This window comes from Gopherus flavomarginatus, chromosome 2 (genome assembly GCF_025201925.1).
Source record: "Gopherus flavomarginatus isolate rGopFla2 chromosome 2, rGopFla2.mat.asm, whole genome shotgun sequence".
NCBI classification, from domain to species: Eukaryota; Metazoa; Chordata; order Testudines; family Testudinidae; genus Gopherus; species Gopherus flavomarginatus.
Window position 1 is genome coordinate 217607845 of NC_066618.1, and position 22101 is coordinate 217629945.

The 22101-nt window shown below is 42.7% G+C and overlaps 1 protein-coding gene across 3 annotated transcripts in view; it reads right to left on the reverse strand.

The window, feature by feature from the left end:
• OSBPL1A (oxysterol binding protein like 1A) overlaps positions 1–22101 on the reverse strand; it is a 133000-nt gene that overhangs the window by 41381 nt on the left and 69518 nt on the right. For all 3 annotated transcript variants that reach the window (XM_050941941.1, XM_050941940.1, XM_050941942.1), the window contains one exon: positions 569–731. In XM_050941941.1, coding sequence (XP_050797898.1) covers positions 569–731 — 163 coding nt within the window. The remainder of the gene's footprint in view (positions 1–568; positions 732–22101) is intronic.

A 22101-nucleotide genomic window follows, 5' to 3' on the forward strand; every position in this document is an offset into this window, starting at 1 on the left:
CATAGATGCCACGGTGCTCAGGTGCTTTTAATTAAAAAAATTGCATTAAAATTTCAGTTGCAATACTGACATTTAAGTTACTGGAAGGAGAGGGGGAATTGGCACCTCACAAACACTCATCCATCCCCCAGCCTGTGACTGAGGACAATCCCTAGCTCAATTCATAATGAAACATTGTAAAGAAAGCAAACTGTTTTTCTGAGTCATAATGTCAGCTGTAATTGAAAGTTTCTTGGCTTATGTCTTTACAGAATATCCCTACATTTTGATAGAAAAAAAGTTGAGGGAAGTAGCTATTCTGGTGATCAGCCCTGCTATGATCCAAGTTTTGCAAACTCTGCTACTGGTAGACGGAAACATGCCACAGTTCTAGGCCCAGATTCAGTAGGTACTTAAGCACTTGTTTAAAGAAGTACATGAGAAGTCCTGCTGCAGTGAACCAAATCCTGAAGTACCTCTCCATACAGGTGCCCTAGATGGTACAACTAGATTATTCGGGCCCATCCCATTTTTAAACAAATATATAGACATTTGCCACATGTTCAAGTTCCGGACGTTATTTGCTTACCTGAAACAGCATCATAGAACTGTTCCTCACTCAGGATGCTTAGAGGTGGTGATCCTTTAACTAGAGACTGCTCTAATTCATGGTGCTCGGTGGCTAGTGTCTCTAGTGCTTCTGACAAGATCTTGTTTTTCTCCTGCTCATGCTCCAGTTTCAAATTCCTCACCTATAAGTAGACACATGTATGAATAGAATCTATCCTCTAAATAGCTTTGAGCCTCACATTCTTGGGAGAGATGAGATTTTAGTTGGTCTTTGAACCAGTTATTTACAACAGAAACTGAAGTAGTGAGTTATTTGCGGATTAAATGAGCGATATTACAGGCTAATTCTGTTCCCCGTCACATGATTTTTTGTCTCAACATTTTTTAAACTATTGAAAAGTCTTTCAAAAAAAAGGGATTAAAGTTTTATATATAAGAATTCTGCAACTGGATTCAACACACAGCGTCTGACTGGCTAACATTCCAAACAATTACTACATTTTAAACAATGTTTCCCTGATTTGTTGGTAGTCAGAATAAAAAAGCCTGTTATAGTGTTTAACCTGGATCCACATGCAGCAAGCCACTTCTACTGTTCTGCTCTAATTTGGGCCAGCTAGTATAATTTGAACTGCCTTTCTCAGCAGGTGAGAGTTACATAGGTGCTAATATTTAATTAACATTTTTAAAATTGGAGCATGCTAACCCCTAGGATTACTGTTTGCAAGTAAGTTAAGGAAGTGAAAGAGGTGAGAAGAAAGGAGGGGAAAGTGTGACTGGCTGATTTGTCTCTGATGTAATGTTCCTACCACCCTATTGTAAACTGTTCATAGAACAGCCACAAACTGACACGAGAAGGGGGGTTTGAGGGAGGGAAGAGGACAAGAGGAGACTGGCTAGCAGATGGGTTTTGCATTTAACCCCTCCCCCCCACATAGTAAACCTTTGTTATTTTCCTGTGGTGCTACAAGTGTCTCTCTTCTGAGCTCCAAGAACTAACAACATGAAAGCAGTAACATATCCCTACTAACTCTCCTCTTCTTCCTTGTGCTATTCCCTCCTTTTCTTTCCTTTTTGGGGAAGATTTACACTTGGCCCTTTCCCAGAGAGCCTCCCCCACAAGCCCTCCACCTGCTGCCTTCCCTCCAATCCAAAGGCTGCTTCAATCTTCGACCTTCTCCCACACTTTTTCCTCCAGATACCCAGTGTAAAGGCATTCAGCTTCCCCTGCTACCATTTTCCCCTCATTTCCTTCTCAGAGTCCCCTTTGTATCCCCCTTCGCAGCCTTCCCAGTTCTCAGATATAGTTAACTGAAACAGCATTAGAGAGAGTTACAGTGACTCAATTTCAGCTTATTTTGCAAGCAAGAACTGCTTATGTACCAACATTAGCTAAGATTATGTATAATCAATTTTATACATGTATTTTACTTGCCTCTATGCTTTTTGCAAACTTTTTGCATCAATCTCTGCTTGAACAATAAAAGCTGATTAGGTCAGTTTAACTTTTATTTATAGCCAAGTTCACTTTCAGCATCTTTGTGCTACAATCTTTGGGTCTCAAACAAGGTAGTATGTTTATTGAAAGCCATCTGTGCTCACAATTTATAAAAAGATTCAATGCAACACTTCACTTGGGGATATTTTAACAAAATGTATGTTAGATAGTTCCCTTAAATTTTGCCAGTTGAATAGCAAGAATGTTAACTTCTAAGGTAGGTGAAATGTTAAAGTTGCAACTTTACCCATGAAAAAATATTAGAAAGACATCTAAATTTTTATTATAAAAGATAGCAAGCAAAAATGTAGTCTCCTGGCTTTACCACAACATAGTGATAAAGGGTAAAAATTTCAAAATGCACCCACATCCCATTTTCAAAGGTGATTTCAGCTCCTAAAGTGCCTGTGTCAAACAGAACTTATGCACTTCTTGAAAAGTGTAACAAAAGTAATTAACTAAAGCTAATAAAATCCAGGAAGTCTCAACTAAATGTTTTATTGTGAGAAGATTTCCGCAGCACCAAAGGATGACAGTTTGAGGAACGGTAGGTGAAGCTTACATGCCATATGTGCTCCAATACCAAGCCCAGTAATTGAGTTTCTTTTATTTAACTGGTAGAGTCAGAATCTTAAAACAGCTCTTCTACAATCCTTTGGTCTGCTTTGTCATTCATGGAATGTTGCTCATAATTGTGTAATAAGTACCATGCCCCAAAAGTGAATTCTCCTTTCTCAAAAATAGCCAGCTTTGCAGCAGTAACTGTCTTCCATAAATTGTCAGGCTTCACAGCTGCTGAACGCTTATCCAAACAAAAATGTAACGCTCCTAATACCTAAATAAAAAAAGTTTCTCCTGTGATCCTTGTAGCATTAGACAGCAGCTAAAAGATAAATTAGTAAACAAAGCAGGGCTGCCGGGGGGGAGGAGGGCCAAGTGGGGCAATTTGCCCCAGGCCCCACAGGGGCCCCCACAAGAATGTCAGAGGCTCCCCCCCACCGCTGCCTTTCCCCAGCACTTCAGCGTGCCGCATCCAGGAGCGGCCTGGACAGAGCTAAAGCAGCGTGGCTCAGGCAGGCCTGAGTGCCTCCCGCTCAGAGTGCGTGGTAAAGGGGTGGGGCTGCGGGCTACGGCCAAGTGGCAGGGGCTCAGGTCCCGCAGAGCCATGCCGCTGCAGCGCTGTCCAGGGCCGCTCCTGGATGCGGCGCGTGCGCTGAGGCTCCGGAGAAGGGGGAGGCGGGGTAAGCGGCATGGTAAGGGGGCCGGGGTTGGATATGGGGCAGGGAATCCAAGGGACAGTCGGGGCAGTCAGGGGATAGGGAACGAGGGGTTGGATCTGGGCGTTCTGGGGGTCTGTCAGGACTCAGTGGGGGAGTGGATAGGGGTCAGGGCAGTCAGGGGATGGGGGGCAGGAAGTGGGTGGGGATCAGATAGGGGGTGGGGCCAGGTTGTTTGGGGAGGCACAACCTTCCCTACCCTAAAGCTCATCCAGCACTTTGAAGCTTGCAGACAGCTATTTAACACAAAGAGCCAAGCTGTTATCTTTTCTCTTAAGGCTACCATCCTTTTCACTTCTCAAATGCCAAATTATACTCTACATTTAATTTCAGTGCCATAGGGAGATTCATGTCAGGGGAAGGTAGCTTAATTTAAAATTAGCCACTTTAGTTTAACAGTGATAGAGCCAAGAGAGCCATGGAGGAGGGATCACATGAGAAGAGCAATATCCTACAGCACCTACCTACTTCCCAACCCTACCAAGGGAGATCCTCCCTCCTCTGCATTCCCTGAGGCTCCAGAGGGGTTAATTCAGTGGTCCTCAAACTTTTGTACTGGTGACCCCTTTGATATAGCAAACCTGAGTGCGACTCAGTAAATTAAAAACATTTTTTATATTATTTAACATTATTATAAATGCTGGAGGCAAAGCAGGGTTTGAGGTGGAGGTTGACAGCCTGCAACCCCCAGTAATAACCTCATGACCACCTGAGGGGTCCCAACCCCCAGTTTGAGAAGCCTGAGTTAAATTAATTTTAGCATCTTGTGTCCATTCACATTCATCTGCTATTTTGAGCATTGTAGTTTTCACAACATAGGCTCATCCCAGATTCTGGAACAAGCTCAAATGTTCAGTTCATGGAGTATGTACATAAGCTATACCAAAGACAAGCCCACAGTAACCGTCTCCAGTTTGTGAGGGACCCCATGGAGCCAGTCTCTAGGAAACAGATACATTCATGGTGGTTAAGTCCATTAATAGCTATTAGCCAGGATAGGTAAGGAAAAGTGTCCCTAGCCCGTTTGTCAGAGGGTGGAGATGGATGGCAGGAGAGAGATTACTTGATCATTACCTCTTAGGTTCACTCCCTCTGGGGCACCTGGTATTGGCCGCTGTCGGTAGACAGATACTGGGCTAGATGGACCTTTGGTCTGACCCATTGTGGCCATCATTATGGTCTAACCTAAATTAACCCAAAGTTATGGAGACATGAGAGTCAAGGAAGCCAGCAGAGTATCAAACATGGAAAAATCTCTGACTGGACTGGCTCAAGTGTTTGGTCATAGCTGAGGTGGTTCAAAAGTTTTGGATTCTTAAGCAGATTTTTTTTATTGTTTCTTTAAACAATCAAACACAGCAAGCAGCAAATATTTGGACACATGTTTCTGAAACCCCAAACCATGTTCAGGTTTTGGCAGACTAATTTCAGCTTTTCAATTAAAATTTTGAAGGAAAGCAAACACTGTCCATGATTTGTTCTGCTTTTTAAAAACCCCTAGTTTTCGATCCAAAAAAAGTTGATGGAAAATATTTGTCCAACCCTTTTAATGCGCTTTAGTGCCTTTTAGCACTAGCTGATGCTGAGAACCAGTGATACCTTGTAAAGGTGACTTGAAAAGAAGTTCTCTCAAAACTGGGTTGTGCAGAGATGCAGAAGGTTTTTATAGTATTCTGTAGTATTGCAACTTTTTTTTTTTTTATGGAAGGGGACCCTGAAATTGCTTTGCCTCAGGCTCTCTGAATCCTCTGGGGGGCCCTGAAACAAAGTGAGGAAAAAATTAGACTAGTCAAGTCAATGTGATTGGAAGATGAAAATTGAATTCCCTTGTTTTAAAAGATAAAACCAGAGGGAAAGGGAAGAAAAAACAAATCAAGTTTAAGATAAAATACAGGCCCTGATCTTATAAGTTTAATAAAGTGGGCAGATACCTACGCTCACACAGAGCCCCAGAATTTAAAGAAGTCTACCAGTTTGGAGCTCAATGCAGGACAGGAGCCTAAATGACCAAGTCTTAAAGAGGAAGAAGGACTTTCAATGAAAGAAGATTCCAAAAAGCAGCTGAAATTCCATTGAACCTACATCCTATTTTAAAGAGTGAAATGCCTTTAAAGTGAAAAAACTGGTCCTCCTTCCACTTTTAGCCTCTGATTCTTTTTACTCTAGTTGTAGTTCCCTTGCACAGCCTCCACATAAACTATATAAATGCAACCACCACCGAAAGATAAACTTCTTTGAAACTTAACAGCCCTCCCAGGGCCGGTGCAACCATTTAGGCAGACTAGGCGGTTGCCTAGGGCGCCGAGATTTGAGGGCACCAAAAAGCACCCCCAAATTTTTTTTTAAATGGTTGAGCAGCCGCTGCTGCTAGGACAGAGAGGGAGTCTGAGCTGCCGGCGGTAGCCGGCAGCCCGGGGTGTCCCCTGGGTCAGGGCGCCGCCGCAGCAGCCGGCAGCCCAGGGTGTCCCCTGGTTCAGGGCGCAGCCGGAGGGGGCGGCAGGCAGCTCCCGTGGAGCTGCCGCAGTGGTGCCTGCGAGCGGTCCGCTGGTCCACGGCTCGGATGGAGCTGCCGCAGTGGTGCCTGCGGATGGTCGGCTGCTCGTGAGGCTTGGGTGGACCGCCCACAGGCACGACTGCAGCAGCTCCTCAGGAGCTGCGGGACCAGCGCGCAGGGCAGCGAAATTGCCGTCCGCCTAGGGCGCTCAAAACCCTAGCGCCGGTCCTGAGCCCTCCCAAGTAAAAAAATGCAATGTATTTACTGGATCATTCATGCTCAGTGCTATTTTATTTTCTTCCTAGTTGCTAATGACCAGGCATACATTATTATTTACTTTTCTTCTACAAGAGCATTTCCAGTTCTCCAAGATTCACAAACCCACCTTGTAATAAGCTGCTTGCAGAGACAGGCCACTTTTCTTCAGAGCTAAATGGGCCTGGTTCCTGATTCTACCAGCAGGAGTTAGACCATTGCTCCAAGGCAAGCCACTCCTTCCACTACATTCATTAAGTTTTTGCATATTAAAAAAAAGCAAAAATACATAAAGCAACTGATTTTTCCAATCATTTTGAACTACAGCCTTCTGTAAAGAAAGACCACTTCTGCTCGAGTCTTACAAAATTGCCCGTTTGCTAAGTTGGTTCACAAAACTCAGTCCAAAATTCACATTTTGAATGCTAATATAAAATACTGGCTGAAGATCAACAAAAGTAAATTGGCACTAATTTCCAAAAACAAAAACACAGTCTGAAGTGTCCCAATAAGTACTGATCAAGCAGCAGAAAAGCAAGGCAGAACCTCCACTGCAATTTAGAGAGTTACTTTCCCACTACAGTATCTTCAGGGCCCTGCCTCCCCACCATTTATAAATAAGACTCTATTGGATATTATTAGAATTTCTGTCAACTAGACTCTGGAGACAGACAAGGGAACGTACTCAGCAGGATACAGTTTCCACAGGAGTTTCCTTGTATGTATGTGTCTCATTCCCTTTTGTGCAGTCTCATGCATTTGCTTCCCTTCTACCTTTTGTTTTACAACAGTAAGAACAAGTTCAGTAGCTGCTTTTAATGTAATCTCACATTGGGATTGAAATGTTATCGATTTCAGTGTGTGCGCAGCTCTGGAAACCCAGTCCAAGTACTAGAGTAATGTACTCTACCAGGTATTCCATTCATAGTCTCTGTAAAGTGCAGTTTGTTGTAGAGTTGTAGCAGGTCATGAATACAGATCTCAACTATTTCCACTGTTGAATTATGAGAGTTGAGTTCAGCAAGATGGGTTTAAGACAAGTTAACTATTTCAGTTAGGCTTTCTGTATCATGACATGGAGTACACGATTACAGTAACAGTTTGTAAATTTGATAGTTACTAGTTGAAACTATCGATCCATCTGGTTTTAGCTCAGAAAGAATGACAATGATTTTACCTGAGAGACTATGAACTGTACTACTGTCAATGAAATTGTTAAAGTTTAATACCTACACAGTCTTCAGTTACGTGGGTCAATAGGGCAGGGACCATCTTTTTATTCTACGTTTGTAGAGTGCCCAGTACAGTGCGTTTCTCATCCATGACTGGGCTCCTAGGTGCTACAGTAATACAAAATAAATATATACATCCTACCCAGTGGGACAACACAAGAACTCCAGTTACACAGAAAATTTTGCAGCCTTCATTGGACTGAGTTCAAATTACAGCTGTAAGTATGAAAAGAAAAGCTGCTGGGCCAAAGAAATTTTCCCTGAAACCTGCTGGCATTTAGAGCAGTTTGGATTACAGAGTGCTGTAATCCAGTACCCATCTTCCAATTCATATCATATCTCCCAATTCAATAGAGCTAATGTCTTCTGTGGTATTTTATTTTCCAAGTTAATTTAAACTGATGTCCATTAAGAATGGCATATTCCAAAAAGAGGCAGAATCATACCACTGATGTTTGAGACTTCAGTGCACAAATACATGGGATCATTATGTGGCATGCTAGCACAGCTGCAAGCAGCGCTATGGAAGTATTGCATATCAACCAAGGTCTGGAGGCAGCTGAAGAGGATGGACAGAGATGGGAAGGAAGAAATCTAGACTTTTCAGGAAAGAGAACAAGGCTAGCAGCTGTTAAAGAGATGAGTAAAATAAAGTTAGAAATACAGCAAAACTTAATTTTTTGGCATTTCTGAAATATTACCTGTCTTTATGGAGTCAAGAGGGCAACATGGCTCATTTCATTTCGCTTTCTGAAAGAACAGAATCTTAGATGACTTAATAGAAGCTCTACATTTGGACATTCTGAGTTGTGAAGAAGGATCTTCCTTCCTTCCTAAACATAATATTTCCCTGGAATTATCTGCAGTAATGCCCAGCTTCAAAAAACATATTATAATATTGCACTTTTCCAGGTAGTCATTGTCCGATCTTGTTTAAACAGTCTATCTAAAGTAGTATAGTCTACCATGACAGAACTTCTAGGTTCTCCATTTCTAGGTTCATAGAATAACAGGTCTGAATATCAGGAGGTCATCTATTCCCCCCCTCTGCTCAAAGCAGGACCAGTTCCCAACTAAACCAAGTAGGTTCTCCACTCATTCATTGTGCTAGCTTGGAGAGAGTCAACTTTTCTTTCAGAGACTATGTAAAAATACCCATCCTATGTCAGAGAATAGTTGAGCCTTTGTGTTTGTAACATACATTAAGAGGCACTACAGAATGGCACATTAGTATTAATAGAATAACTGAAGAAGCTCCACAGCCAGATAGTATTTCTTCAAACAACCCCTTGGGCAAGAGTACCATTTCACTAATAAGCCTCCATTAGCCAGAAAAAATAAATTGAGTCATCAAGGTAACAGTGTCTTCAGTTTCTCCTGAGATCTCAAAGATCTAGCAGTAAGAAATCTAGTGTCTTTTTGGAATACTTACTATACAGTGTAGATAACCCATGAGCACAGGAAAATCACTGCCCATTCAGCAAATGCTCTGTAGCAAACACAAAGCATGAATTTTTGATCGCTGCTCAAATGCTACTTAGAGTCAGGTCACAACTGAGGGAAAAAATATAGGCTGCAAAATGGTGACGGAATGGCACAATTAAGGTTTGATATCATGAAGCACCACGGCTTGAAGCAACGTTACACACCAGTAGATTACCAGCTTTCTGATGGAGGTACAGAATTAGTTTCTACTAGTTCTGGAGAAGTTCTGGTCTTTAAAACAGGTTGCTTGTTCTTTGGGCCAGTAGTTATTTCTGGTATAAGACCCAGGCTTCTGGCAAGTCTCAGAGGTTGGAATCACAGTGATGAATCCATGTCCACCCACCAGACTTTAGGAAAAAAAAGTTTTTTTAAAACCTTCCTTTTCTCAATTTTTCTACCTTTAATCAATTCTGCCCTGTTGTCCACTTGAATACTAGTTCTGATTACCAGCCCTTCAACTTGCAAGTTCTGCATTGCACTCTACTGCTGTTTGAGGAATACTATTAAATTTACCAAAAAACAAGTATTCCAATAGACTACATGGTATCATGGATAAGACCAACTCTTTGGACACATTTATAGTATTGCAATGTAAGGTGAAATGTCTCTAGTTTCAAGATTAATACCCTTTTGTTACAACATTTAAAATGAATTTGTAGCATGGAGTATTTCACCATATTTAGAACTGCTCATATATGCCTTAAGATAAACTTCTAGCTTTAGTTTCCCATGAAAAGCCAAAAAAGTTTTTGTAGAAGTTTACCAAAATCAGAACCATCTTCGAGAATAAGAGATCTTGCAGATAATTTTTATTTTGACCTACAAAGCTAGTCTTTATTTTAAAAAAGTGTTGCAGCCAGCTTCAGTCCAAATATGCATCATGAATTTATGTAAAGCTACCAGTATAGGGAGCAGTAGGAATCAAAGTAGAGGATTCTTTGACTTGTGACATTTAGCATTAAGACTACCACCAAGGAAGGTTTAAGAGTAACAGTTTAAGTCAGACTTCAACTGTAGAGAGAAATGTGAAACATGAACACAACTGTATATTCCAGTACAAAAACAAACCCACACAATTGCTATAATGCAGCTCATTGTTTCCCTAGTACCAGTTTCTTCCCACATAGTTGAATTATTTTGGTCAGTACCAGTTTGAACTAGTGCTGAGTAATTTATCATTCTACTACTTACAGCTTTCAAATTTAATATTTGGAGTTACTTGCATCTATACAGTTCTAGCTTTCTGTTCAAACCTAAAAAGTTCAGCTACATCTAGTGACTGACATCTTTCAGTATTTTCCCCATTTATAAGATGGATTATAGAAACCTTCCCAACATCCTCTGAGCAGCATAAGTGTAAATATGTGGAGATTTCAAAGATGGCACAGAGTCCTTTCTTATTAATTAACATGTTTCTGAATGTTAATAGTCACATAAAGGTGCTAAGCAAAGTCAGTGGCATGATGACATGCTTTTAGATTTTCCACTACATAAAGTACATGACTGAGAAAGTTTGGTCTAGGTGTGTGCTGAAATGAAAGCTGAAGCCAGTTGGTACATATACAGCAGAATGCAGTTATAAGTTTATACTGCAAGTACTCCTGGTTTTAAGCATACATTTGAGTTTCAGTAAAAGCAATTATTCTGAAGATAACAGAACCACAGAATGAAGACTTATCAATGTAAAAGTTTAGATGGCATAGCAGAATTCCTGTAGTATTAAGAGTTTTCCAGTACAGAAAAATACACATTGAGAAAGCCTTCATCAACTTATTGCTTTAAAAACAGTAGCTCTCATATAAGCTAACCCACTAACAATAAGGAAGATTACAACCCATCACATGGCCTCACTCTGCCAAAGCAGGACAGCAAGAGCCTTTACTGATTCCAGTAAGTCCTCCTTGTAGCTTTTAGTAAACATTTTTTCTCAAACCATTACTGTCGTGTTGGTGTAAGCCAGTGCATTGAAACACTGAGCCAATTTTTTTTTTAAATCCATCATGCTTTGTTACAACAATCATTTCTTGCTCAGCGAGATGCCTGCTCAGCTCTGATAACATTTACTGTTTACTCATTTCAGAGAGAAATTTATAGAAGGAATAGTTGCGTGTCACTAACAAGTGACTTATCCTGTTACTAACGAGTACACTTCAAACACACAACACGATGTTGTGACTAATCAAGGAGGTAAGCCAAGCACATTGTTGACAGGTATAAAATGTTACAGACTATTACAAAAGTGCATCTTGGTCTGCATCATGGAAATATGGCTGATCGATACCAGAGGCTCAGGGTTAGCTCACCACCTCATGCCCAGGATACTTTAGTCAACCAGATCCAGAAAACTCATTAGGCAAAGATGATACTCCTTTCCCTTCCTGGCTCAAATGTAGGAAATACTCACTTCAAATGGAAAGTTTCTTCATTACAGCCACCTAATCTGTAAATCCAAAAACTAATCCAGGCATCCTGACAATCTATATCACCTCAGCCTGATCCAAAACTCACTGAAGACACCACAGGCTTCGCTGAGGTGGTGACAAAAACACACAGATGGTCAATTTCACAAGACTCACACTGGAGATTTGCCCCACCAGGCAACAGACACTTCTGAAACAATGCCCCAAAGCTTCCTGCAGGAAGCTCTCCACAGTCTTGCAAACAGTGTCTATTCATACAGTCTGCCATACCGTGACCTAGAATTCAAAAACCAACCACTTCCCTTGTGGGGTCCGTGTCCATTACTAGGTGGATAAAGGTCTCTCCCATTGTAAACAAGCCACCAGCATAGCCCACCCCAGCAGTTTAAAGTAGCCCTACTAAATCCTACAGTTTATAGAAAAAGTCCACAAGATACCAGAGTGCTCCTGATCACTGCACTTACCATTATGCTGATAATCCACTTTTGCCCAGAAATTGCAAGAGGCTCAGACTGGGGCTAGGAGGCATCTCAGTTAGCTTGGTATCAATCTGAATAAACTTGAGGTGATAATGGCGGGGTTTAGGGAGGCAGCTAGAGGATTTGGCTGAGGTTAGTTAGCACCCCTCCTTCAACTGAGGCCACATTTATGGGAGGCATTCACCACATGGGGGACTGGTTTATTCCTATCTTCTAGATTAACAATATTTCAGTGACCAAGATTCTCCCCCACCCCCTTATCTCTGAAAAGGGGACTGTGACCATTCCTCTTGGACATGGGCCTTGCTATCATAACCCTCACTTTTCACATTTACACTTCACTACTGCAATATGTTCTACTGCAACTTCTGAATAGGTTTAAGTTGGTACGAAATACAAACTGTTTTGAACTACATAGCCCTCTGGGAGCATGTGACCACACTGCTCCACAATTTGAACTGGCTGCAATTCATGTATTTGTTTTGAACTAAAAAGTCATATATGGTCTGGGATCATTCTCTCTTGCAAGATCCTATTCCAGTTAATATCAGCAAGAGTACTAGAATATCTCTGGTATACAAGAGGGAGCTGCTATCAGCAGGACCTTCTCCTAACCCTATGACTGAAATTCAACCCAACCACCCCTGCAGGAGAAATACATCCCATAGTTTGTTGAGAGCCAGGGCGAGGCAAAGTCCATTTTTCCAGAAAGCCTCTGGGGAAGGCTGAAGTAGCTGGGATTAGGACAGTGATTTGTTTAGTGTTTTCCTGCCTTGTAGGTGTATTTAGGGGAAGAACTGCTATTGTTTTGATTCTACAGTGGTTTTTGCATTGTATTTCCAATCACTGGTATGGGTGTCAAGTCTCGGATAGGAACTCTTGCATGCTTATCAAAGTCAAATAAATAACTACGTAGACCCTTTTTAGAAGTTTTTTTTTTAAACTAGAGATTTGCAGTGGGTACGCATGTAGCCATGTCCCCCTTCAGAGTATTTTTGCACTTGCCTTTTATTTAGATGACTGAGTTGTGGGAGGAGAGGTTCAGCAATATACAAAGACTCTAATTTGGGGTTAAAACCAGTGATGGAAGATGCCAAAACAGTGCATTCTGTCCCCATTTTATTTACTGCAGTCTTTTTAGTCACATACTGATTAGCCAAAACACAGACTCATTCAAATGAATCAATTTTGTCCATTTCCTTTTAGTATTTTATTGTTATGCTATTTTGAGTTGAACTGAAATCAATATGGTTGGTGCAACTACATAGTACCTTATACCAAAAGTCTTTGTGCATCACTTATGTCAGCATATTTTTGGGAAGTAGTGCTTTGTTTTAGTGTAACTTGCTGCAGAGCCAGAAGCGAGTAAAAACAAAAAAGTAGCCCTTACAAAATGAGGCCCCCTTCCTTCAAAACACTACACCCAGGGATAACCTCATGCACCAAACAGTAGCATCAATGAACTGTTTGCGTACATAAGATTACATGTTAAGCATTAAACCAGATCAAGGCCATAAACTTTAGAAGATTTTCAGCGATGGTCGGTGAATAAAAGGGATGTCCATGAGAATGAAATGTCAACTTTTACCCACCAAGGTGTAAAGATCTAAAAAAAAATCCCTTGACACTGCACTTATTAAATTGGTAACATTTCCTTTTTGATTTTAAGATTTTATAAAATGTAACGAAATAAAAGTTTAGGATAAGCTATATTTCCCTTAATACATTTAAGTTTTCAAAATACCAATGATTGTGTTTCTGATAACTGCATTTTCCCCTTTCATCCCTGACGAATATGAAATAGTTATGTCGATTTATTTCAACATCACTTGTTGGTGCTTTTCCTGTCCAGGCAACTATCAGGTTCTTTTGCTGATTTTGAAAAACTTCTCTGCCCACAAAGAAAAAGAAAATGCTGCTGCACAGGGATTTGAGTATCATTACCACAGATGTGTTTAAAGTTTTAGAGTAAACGGAGCAAAACTGGCTGTTTTCAATGACATCCTACCTGTAAATTTAGTTCTCAATGCTACAAGTTACAGATTCCAAACTTTTCATAACATTAGCCAGCCTTCATAAGTAACTAAAGAACTGTTCCATAGCCAATGTTGTACATTTCTTAATCTTTTATGAAAGTGTGTTTGAGAACATTTAGTTTGAGGCTTTATTTCCATGGTACAACTTGGTTTTATTATGTATCTTTGGTAAGTGGGGAAGTCTCTGAAGAAAGATCATGTATCACAAGCCAACTGACCATTTATCAACCTCAGGTACTCTGAATAGTCCATCCTACAGAGTAGCTGTAGGATGGAGTTGTTCCCTATGAACTCTGTGTGGATGTGGGAGATGGTGTTGTTTGGGGGGAAGAAGCGACAGCTCTGGGATGGTTTTCTACAGCCCAAAACAGTCAGCTCATTACTTGCATGAAATTTCCATTGAAGCCACTAGGCACAGCATATGGCTGAGGGCAAAGTTTGTCCCTCAGCCTAGGTGACGCTGAGAGATCTGGAAGACATAAGAGCATTCAAAGAAAGAACATTTATAGTTGTATCTCTGCTGTGATATTTTGTTTGAGTCCTTCAGATAATCAATTTTCACTTTAGTTTCTAGTCAGTTTCACCTAGTAGATATATTTGAACAAACACCCAAGAAGCTTCAATTAGAGACTAGCTGCAATTTTAACAGAAGAATTTCTACTGGATAAGTGCCATGCCATACAACTACCTCCACAAAAGTCATTTCTATTGGCAGTCTCAGACAGGAAACGGTGAGTGGGCATGGAAACTGAATTACCCCTTAGCTAAAGAGGTGGCCCTTGCAAGGTCAGGGTGGAGCACATGAGCAGAAGGGTGTGAGGAAGCCTGCACTGGTATATCTGTTTGTGATGGAGAAATTCCATCTCCAGAGCTGTCAACCCAGCAGTTGTCATCAGCACTATACGGAGTAAAAAGCGCCAACTGCATTGGTGAGTACTCAAATACACCAGATAAAGCTAAGTTTACAGTGGCAATGCTCCTCTTATCCTTGCTATTCAGGATATTCAGGACAAAAACACGAATATGCTACTATTTTAAGACAAGACCTTCAGGTCATTGCTCATTTGCAGTCATATTCTGCTCTTAATTTTCACACAACACAAGTAACACTTTGTTTGTAGAATGCTGATTGGCTCTGCCCATGTAATGACAATGCCATCATTTATCCTTTTGGTGCAAGGCCAAAAAACATTTATTCACAGAAGTGCATGACTTAGTTTAAACCTTTTAACAGGCAAGTCAAACAAACAGTGGCATAAGTGCCCTTTACAGACATAGGTGTTGCAATTTACTGAAAGATATCTGGCTGTAATATATAAAAATGTTCTATGAGGGTGATGTGCACAAACTATAATAGTGATTTTCAGAATTTACACAGTTATATCATTGTGAGTAATCTAGTATTCACCAGCTATTCCTTTAACAATAGCTGCAATAATGGAATCAGAATTAAAAAATAAAGTTCTCAAAAGACAAAGTAATAAGTTGGAACAGCACAATTAACAGTAATATTTAGAATTACATTTTAAGATATAAAAGCCTTCAAGTTTAGTAGTATTCCATCTGACAAAAGTTTTCATCTCCAGAAAGATGTATTGGAATTGGAAAAGGTACACAAAGGCAACAAAAGTGATTACGGTATGGAACAGCTTCCATACGAGGAGAGATTAACAATACTGGGACTTTTCAGCTTGGAAAAAGATGACTAAGAGGGGATATGACAGAAGTCTAAAACCATGACTGATGTGGAGAAAGTGAATGTTATTTACTCCTTCACATAACAAGAACCCGGAACCACCCAATGAAATTAATAGGCACAGATTTAAAACAAAAGGCAGTATTTCTTCACACAACACAGTCAAACTGTGGCCCTCATTGTCAGGTGATGATGTGAAGGCCAAGACTATAGCAGGATTCAAAAAAGAACTAGGGGCTTTTCTTCATGTACAGCGCTATTGTCGCGATTTAGTGAAGACGCTCCTATGCCAATGGGAAAAGCTCTCCTGGCAGCGCAGTTAATCCACATCCCTGAGAGGCGCTACCTGTGTCAGTGGGAGCAGCTCTCCCGTTGACATGAATGATCTACATGTAGAGTTACGGTGGTATAACTACACCACTCAGGTAGTGATTTTTCACACTCCTGAGTGACAGTTATGCAGGTGTAGGTTTGTAATGCAGACCTGGCCTAGATAAATCCATGGAGGATAGCTCCATCAATGGCTGTCAGCCAAGAAGGGCCAGGATGCACCCCCATACTCTGAGCACCCCTAGCCTCTGACTGCTAGTGGACAGATCACTTGATTGCCTGTTCTGTTCATTCACTCTGAGGCACCTGGCATTTGTAATTGTTGGAAGATAGGATACTGGATTAGATGGCCCATTGGTCTGACCGAGTTTGGTCATTCTTATGTTCACTGAGCAATTCCCTCCCCATTTCCCTCATCCCAGCAAGCCACATTGACCATGGCTGGAGCTGTGAGGGGCGCCATGCACAGGCACTCCAAAACAGAAGTGTCAGTAAATATGTCTTGTTAATACTTCAAGGAAGCAAGGGAAGGGAATTCTGACTCTTAACTTTCACTTTCCATCATAGATTGACAATGATATCTGTGTTTTATCTGTAGCTGCTGCTGCAGCAGCTGTGAGGGGGCTCCCACTCCACACCATCAAATCCCTGAGCCAGATTGGGGGGGGGGGGGAAAGACGACTCAGGAGGACACGTTCTATGAGATCCTGCATCAGACTATGAGCACAGGGCTTGGAGGGTGAACACTGCAGACAGCCTGGAGAAGAAAGAGCAGAGAGGAGAAAGGCCCAGATGTCCCATCAAGAAAAGGAAAGGGAGATGCACCGGGCTTCTCTGGCATCAAATGCAGCTGCAGCAGACTCTGGTGGCCCTACAAGTTCAAAAATCCCAGCTTTGCTGTCCATGGATAACTATTACAGCACACCCCCCACCCCCAAATGTTCCACATAGTATCAGACGCTCCATTCCTACCCCTCTACCCCAGGGGACATCAAGGACAACCACAGCTTCACATATGCCAACCTGTAAAACCTACAGTTGCTGTAAGTATAGGTAAAATGGATGTGAATGTTCTCTCCCCTTGTTAAGTTACGTCCCATTAAGTTTTTTTATGTATTTGTCTGTGCAATTTAAAAGCATTCTTTGCACTGGTTTAGTTACTGAATAAAATTCTATTTGGAAAATAAATTCATTTTATTAATTCACAATATATGCTGCAGCGCACCTAGCAGTTCTGAAAGCAACTACTTGTTACTGTACAGTAGAGGTGGATAAACTACGGCCCTTGGGCCACATCTGGCCCGTGGGACCCTCCTGCCTGGCCCAGGAGGCTAGTCTCCGCCCCCACCCCCACTGGTTCCCCTTCTCCCCCAACCGGCCCTCCATACAATTTCAGAAACCTGATGTGGCCCTCAGGCCAAGAGTTTTCCCGCCTCTGCTGTATAGTATAAACAACTCCTGTGATAACTACAGTCACTAATCTTAAGTGTAAAACAAGCACTGAAGATCAGGGGAACTGACAGTGTTATATTCATAGATGTACACCAACCACTACACAATTCCCCACAGCGCCCAAAACAGCAGGGCCAAGGAGACCACAGTACACCACAACACATTACTGTAGCTCACTGTTAAAGTGGTCTTTCAAAGCCTCCCTGAGCTGTAAAGCCAGCTCTTCTGATAGCCCTTGTGCCCGACTGTTCAAACTCAGACAGCTGCTACAACTCCAACCCAGCGGCAATTTTCCCTCCTTTGCTTCACATATATTATGCGGGACACAGCAGGCAGCTGTAACCATTGGTATGTTTTTTCTCCTAACATCCAATCTTGAGAGTAAACACCAGCATCCCTTCAATCTATCAAAAGTGCATTCAACTATCATTCTGCACTTGCTCAACCATTAGCTGAATCTTTCCCTGGTGTTGTCAAGGTGGCCGGAGTACAGCTTCAAGAGACGGGAGCAAGGGATAGGCTGGGTTCCCCAGGATCACTACTGGCATTTCAACATTGCCAATGGTAAAAGCATTTACATGCTTTACATTCTTTCAGTGGCTGGGGAAAAAAGTCCCTGCTTGCAGCTTGCTAACAGTCCTGTGTTCTTAAAACAAGCAAGCACCATGCAACTTCCCACCAGGCAATCCTGATGTCAGTAAAGCACACCCCTATGGTCCATCAACACTTGCATAACCATAGAAAAGTAGTCCTTTCTGTTGATGTACTCTGTGGCAAGGTGTTCTGGTGCCAAAATAAGGGTGTGTGCACCATCCACTGCAGTTTGGGAACCCCGCTGCTGTAAATCCATTACAGATGTCATGTATGTTAACAAAAGTCACAGTCCTGCATAGCAGGAGATGATTAATGGCCCTGCACACTTGCATTACAATAGCCAGCACAATGGATTTTCCAACTCTAAAATAGTTTCCCACTGACCGATGGCAATCCAGCATTACAAGTTTCCAGTGTGATCGCCACTCACTTCTCCACTGCCAGTACAGCTCTCATTTTGGTGTCCCTGTTCCAGAAAGGCTGGGGCTAGCTCGGTGCACAGAAACAGGAATGTCGCCTTGTGCAACTGGAAGCTCTGCAACTGCTGCTCATCATCCTAAGCCTATATTACAATGTGCTCCTACCTGTCAGAGCTTGTTTCTCATACCAGAAGTAGCGCTCCACCTTTTGCAGCTGTTCCATGAATGCCACCAACAATATTTAATTGGTTCTTGCTGTGTCCCACAGCAATCTGTCATATTCCCTGCTGATTTAGTTATTCTTGTGGCTCTGCAAATACTGAGGATTGAGTATACTGTGCTTGCAATCCTTTTGTCAGAAGAGATAGACAGTAAGAAGGGCTGTGCAGGGTCATGGGAATTCTTAAAAAGGTGCAAAAAAAATTATGGGAAACAGATGACATTATGGGATGGAAACAGCTGTATGCTGGAAGTTGATCCCTTCCTCCCAATCACCTCTGTATGACTCATCTCTGTCCCAGCACGCATTGCCAAAGCTTTCCCAAAGACAGCATGCTGGATGGTGGCAGGATAAAACGGTTATCCATCTTCTTGCAATTGTTGTTGTTCATGTTCATTCCAATCAGGTGTGCGTGTGCTGTGTGCACAGTTGCCGTAAATTTCCCGCCCCCCAGCAGCTCCCATTTGGTCAGCTGTGGTGCCCACTGGAGTGCCACCTTCATGGCGTTCAATATATGACCCTGCTGACCCAACTCCCCTTTAGTTCCTTCTTGCCAGCTACTCTGACAGCTGAGTAGGAGGGAGGGTATTGGAATGGACGTGATCATCATCTCAAAGAACAGTTACAAGAAGGCGAGTGACCGTTTTTTCTTCTTGGAGTGCTTGTTCATGTTGATTCCAATCAGGTGACTCCCAAGCTCTACCCCCGAGGTGGGGTCAGAGTTAAGGAATCACTGATTGGAGCCCTGCTCTGCCAAAAGCTGCATCATCTATAGCATGCTGTATGATGGTGTAGTGAGAGGTGAATGTATGCATCAAGCAGATGCCCTGCAGATATCCTGTATCAGGACCTAGGCCAGGAACACAGATGATGAGGCCTGGGCCATTGTGGAATGAGCCTCAAGCAGGGCTGGGACCTTGGCAAGCTCATAATATGTGCTGATGCAGGCCACGATCCAGGAAGATAATCTTTGAGATAAGACCGGGAGTTCTTTCAAGCGGTCTGCCACAAGCAGCTGGTTTGACCTTCTGAACAACTCTGTGCGCTTGACATAGAATGCTAATGCCCGAACATCCAATGAGTGCAGCCTTTGCTCTTGAATACTGCTGCGTGGCTTGGGATAGAAGACAGGTAGAAAAATGTCTTGGCTAGTATGGAATTGTGACACTACCTAAGGGAGAAAGGCCGGGGGAGGTCTGAGTTGCACATTGTCCTTGTGGAAGGCTGTTTATGGTGGATCGGCAGTAAGGGCCTTTGGCCTTGTGTATACTACAGGAAAAGTCAATTTAAGTTACTAAATTTGAGTTGTGAATAGTGTAACAAGTAGATGTAGCTTAGATCTTCTTAACACAGGGGAGAGGGGCACACTATGCCATGTCGACGGTGTCAGCTCCCCTTACTCTTCTTGATCCGGTGGAGTACAGGAGTTGACAAGAGAGATATCTGTGGTCAATTTAGTGGGTCTTCAATGACCGCCAATGCATTGATCGCTATGCGTTGATCCCCTGGAAAGTGTAGACAAGCCCTTTAACTCCAACACCATCCTGGCTGATGTGATGGTGACCAGGAAGACTACTGTGACACATGCTAGAAAGGGTTAAACATCTTGCAAAATAAATAACCCTCAAAAAGACATGTAGGGAGATGATGTTTGTGTATTTACATACATATGAGTAGTGTGGACAATGTAATCAACAGTCCCTGTCTATGCTGTATTCTGATAATTCAGATGTCAAAAGAACATCCTATCTGTACAATAACTCCTCACTTAAGATCCTCCCACTTAACGTTGTTTCAAAGTTACGTCTGTTCAATTGGGGAACATGCTCGTTTAAAGTTGTGCAATGCTCCCTAGCATTGTTTGGCTGCCTACTCTGTCTTCTGCTTGTAAGATTCTGTGAAAGAGCAGCAACTTTACAAGGGAGCATTGCACAAGTTCCTCTTCTCCACCTCCTCCCAGCGCTTCCCCCACTGCCAAACAGCTGTTTGGCGGCACTTAGGACTTTCTTGGAGGGAGGGGGAGGAGCAGGGAAGTGCCTCATCTCTGTTCCTGCTCCTCCCTCATAGAAAGTCCTAAGTGTTTAGAACCCTGTAGCACCTTATAGACTAACAGACATTTTGGAGCATGAGCTTTCGTGGGTGAATACCCACTTCGTCGGATGCATGTAGTGGAAATTTCCAGGGACAGGTATATATTTGCAAGCAAGCTAGAGATAATGAGGTTAGTTCAATCAGGGAGGATGAGGCCCTGTTCTAGCAGCTGAGGGGTGAAAGCTACGGGAGGAGAAACTGGTTTTGTAGTTGGCAAGCCATTCACAGTCTTTGTTTAATCCTGAGCTGATGGTGTCAAATTTGCAGATGAACTGAAGCTCAGCAGTTTCTCTTTGAAGTCTGGTCCTGAAGTTTTTTTGCTGCAGGATGACCACCTTAAGATCTGCTATAGTGTGGCCAGGGAGGTTGAAGTGCTCTCCTACAAGTTTTTGTACATTGCCATTCCTAATGTCTGATTTGTGTCCATTTATCCTTTTCCGTAGAGACTGTCCAGTTTGGCCGATGTACATAGCAGAGGGGCATTGCTGGCATATGAGGGCGTATATTACATCGGTGGATGTGCAGGTGAATGAACCGGTGATGGTGTGGCTGATCCGGTTAGGTCCTGTGATAGTGTCGCTGGTGTAGATGTGGGCAGAGTTGGCATCGAGGTTTGTTGCATGGACTGGTTACTGAGCTACAGTTACTATGGTGTGGTGTGCAGTTACTGGTGAGAATATGCTTCAGGTTGGCAGGTTGTCTGTGGGCAGGGACTGGCCTGCCACCCAACGCCTGTGAAAGTGTGGGATCATTGTCCAGGATGGGTTGTAGATCCCTGATGACGTGTTGGAGAGGTTTTAGCTGGGGACTGTATGTGATGGCCAGTGGAGTCCTGCTGGTTTCTTTCTTGGGTTGTCTTGCAGTAGGAGGCTTCTGGGTATACGTGTGCCTCTGTTGATCTGTTTCCTTATTTCCTCATGCAGGTATTGTAGTTTTGAGAATGCTTGGTGGAGATTTTGTAGGTGTGGGTCTCTGTCTGAGGGGTTAGAGCAGATGCAGTTTTAACTCAGTGCTTGGCTGTAGACAATGGATCATGTGATGTGCCCAGGATGGAAGCTGGAAGCATGGAGGTAGGCATAGCGGTCGGTAGGTTTTCGGAATAAGGTGGTGTTAATGTGACCATCACTTATTTGCACCGTGATGTCTAGGAAGTGGACCTCCCGTGTAGACTGGTCCAGGCTGAGGCTGATGGTGGGATGGAAGCTGTTGAAATCGTGGTGGAATTTTTCCAGAGTCTCCTTCCCATGGGTCCAGATGAAGATGTCATCAATGTAGCGTAGGTAGACAAGGGGTGTGAGTGGACGAGAGCTGAGGAAGCGTTGTTCCAGGTCGGCCATAAAAATATTGGCATATTGTGGGGCCATGCGGGTGCCCATAGCGGTGCCACTGATCTGGAGATATATATTGTCATCAAAATTTGAAATAGCTGTATGTGAGGATAAAGGCACAGAGCTCAGCCACCAGTTGTGCTGTGGCATCATCAGGGATACTGTTCCTGACAGCTTGTATTCCATCTGTGTGTGGGATGTTTGTGTAGAGAGCCTCTACATCCGTCCCTACAAGCTTAACCAGCT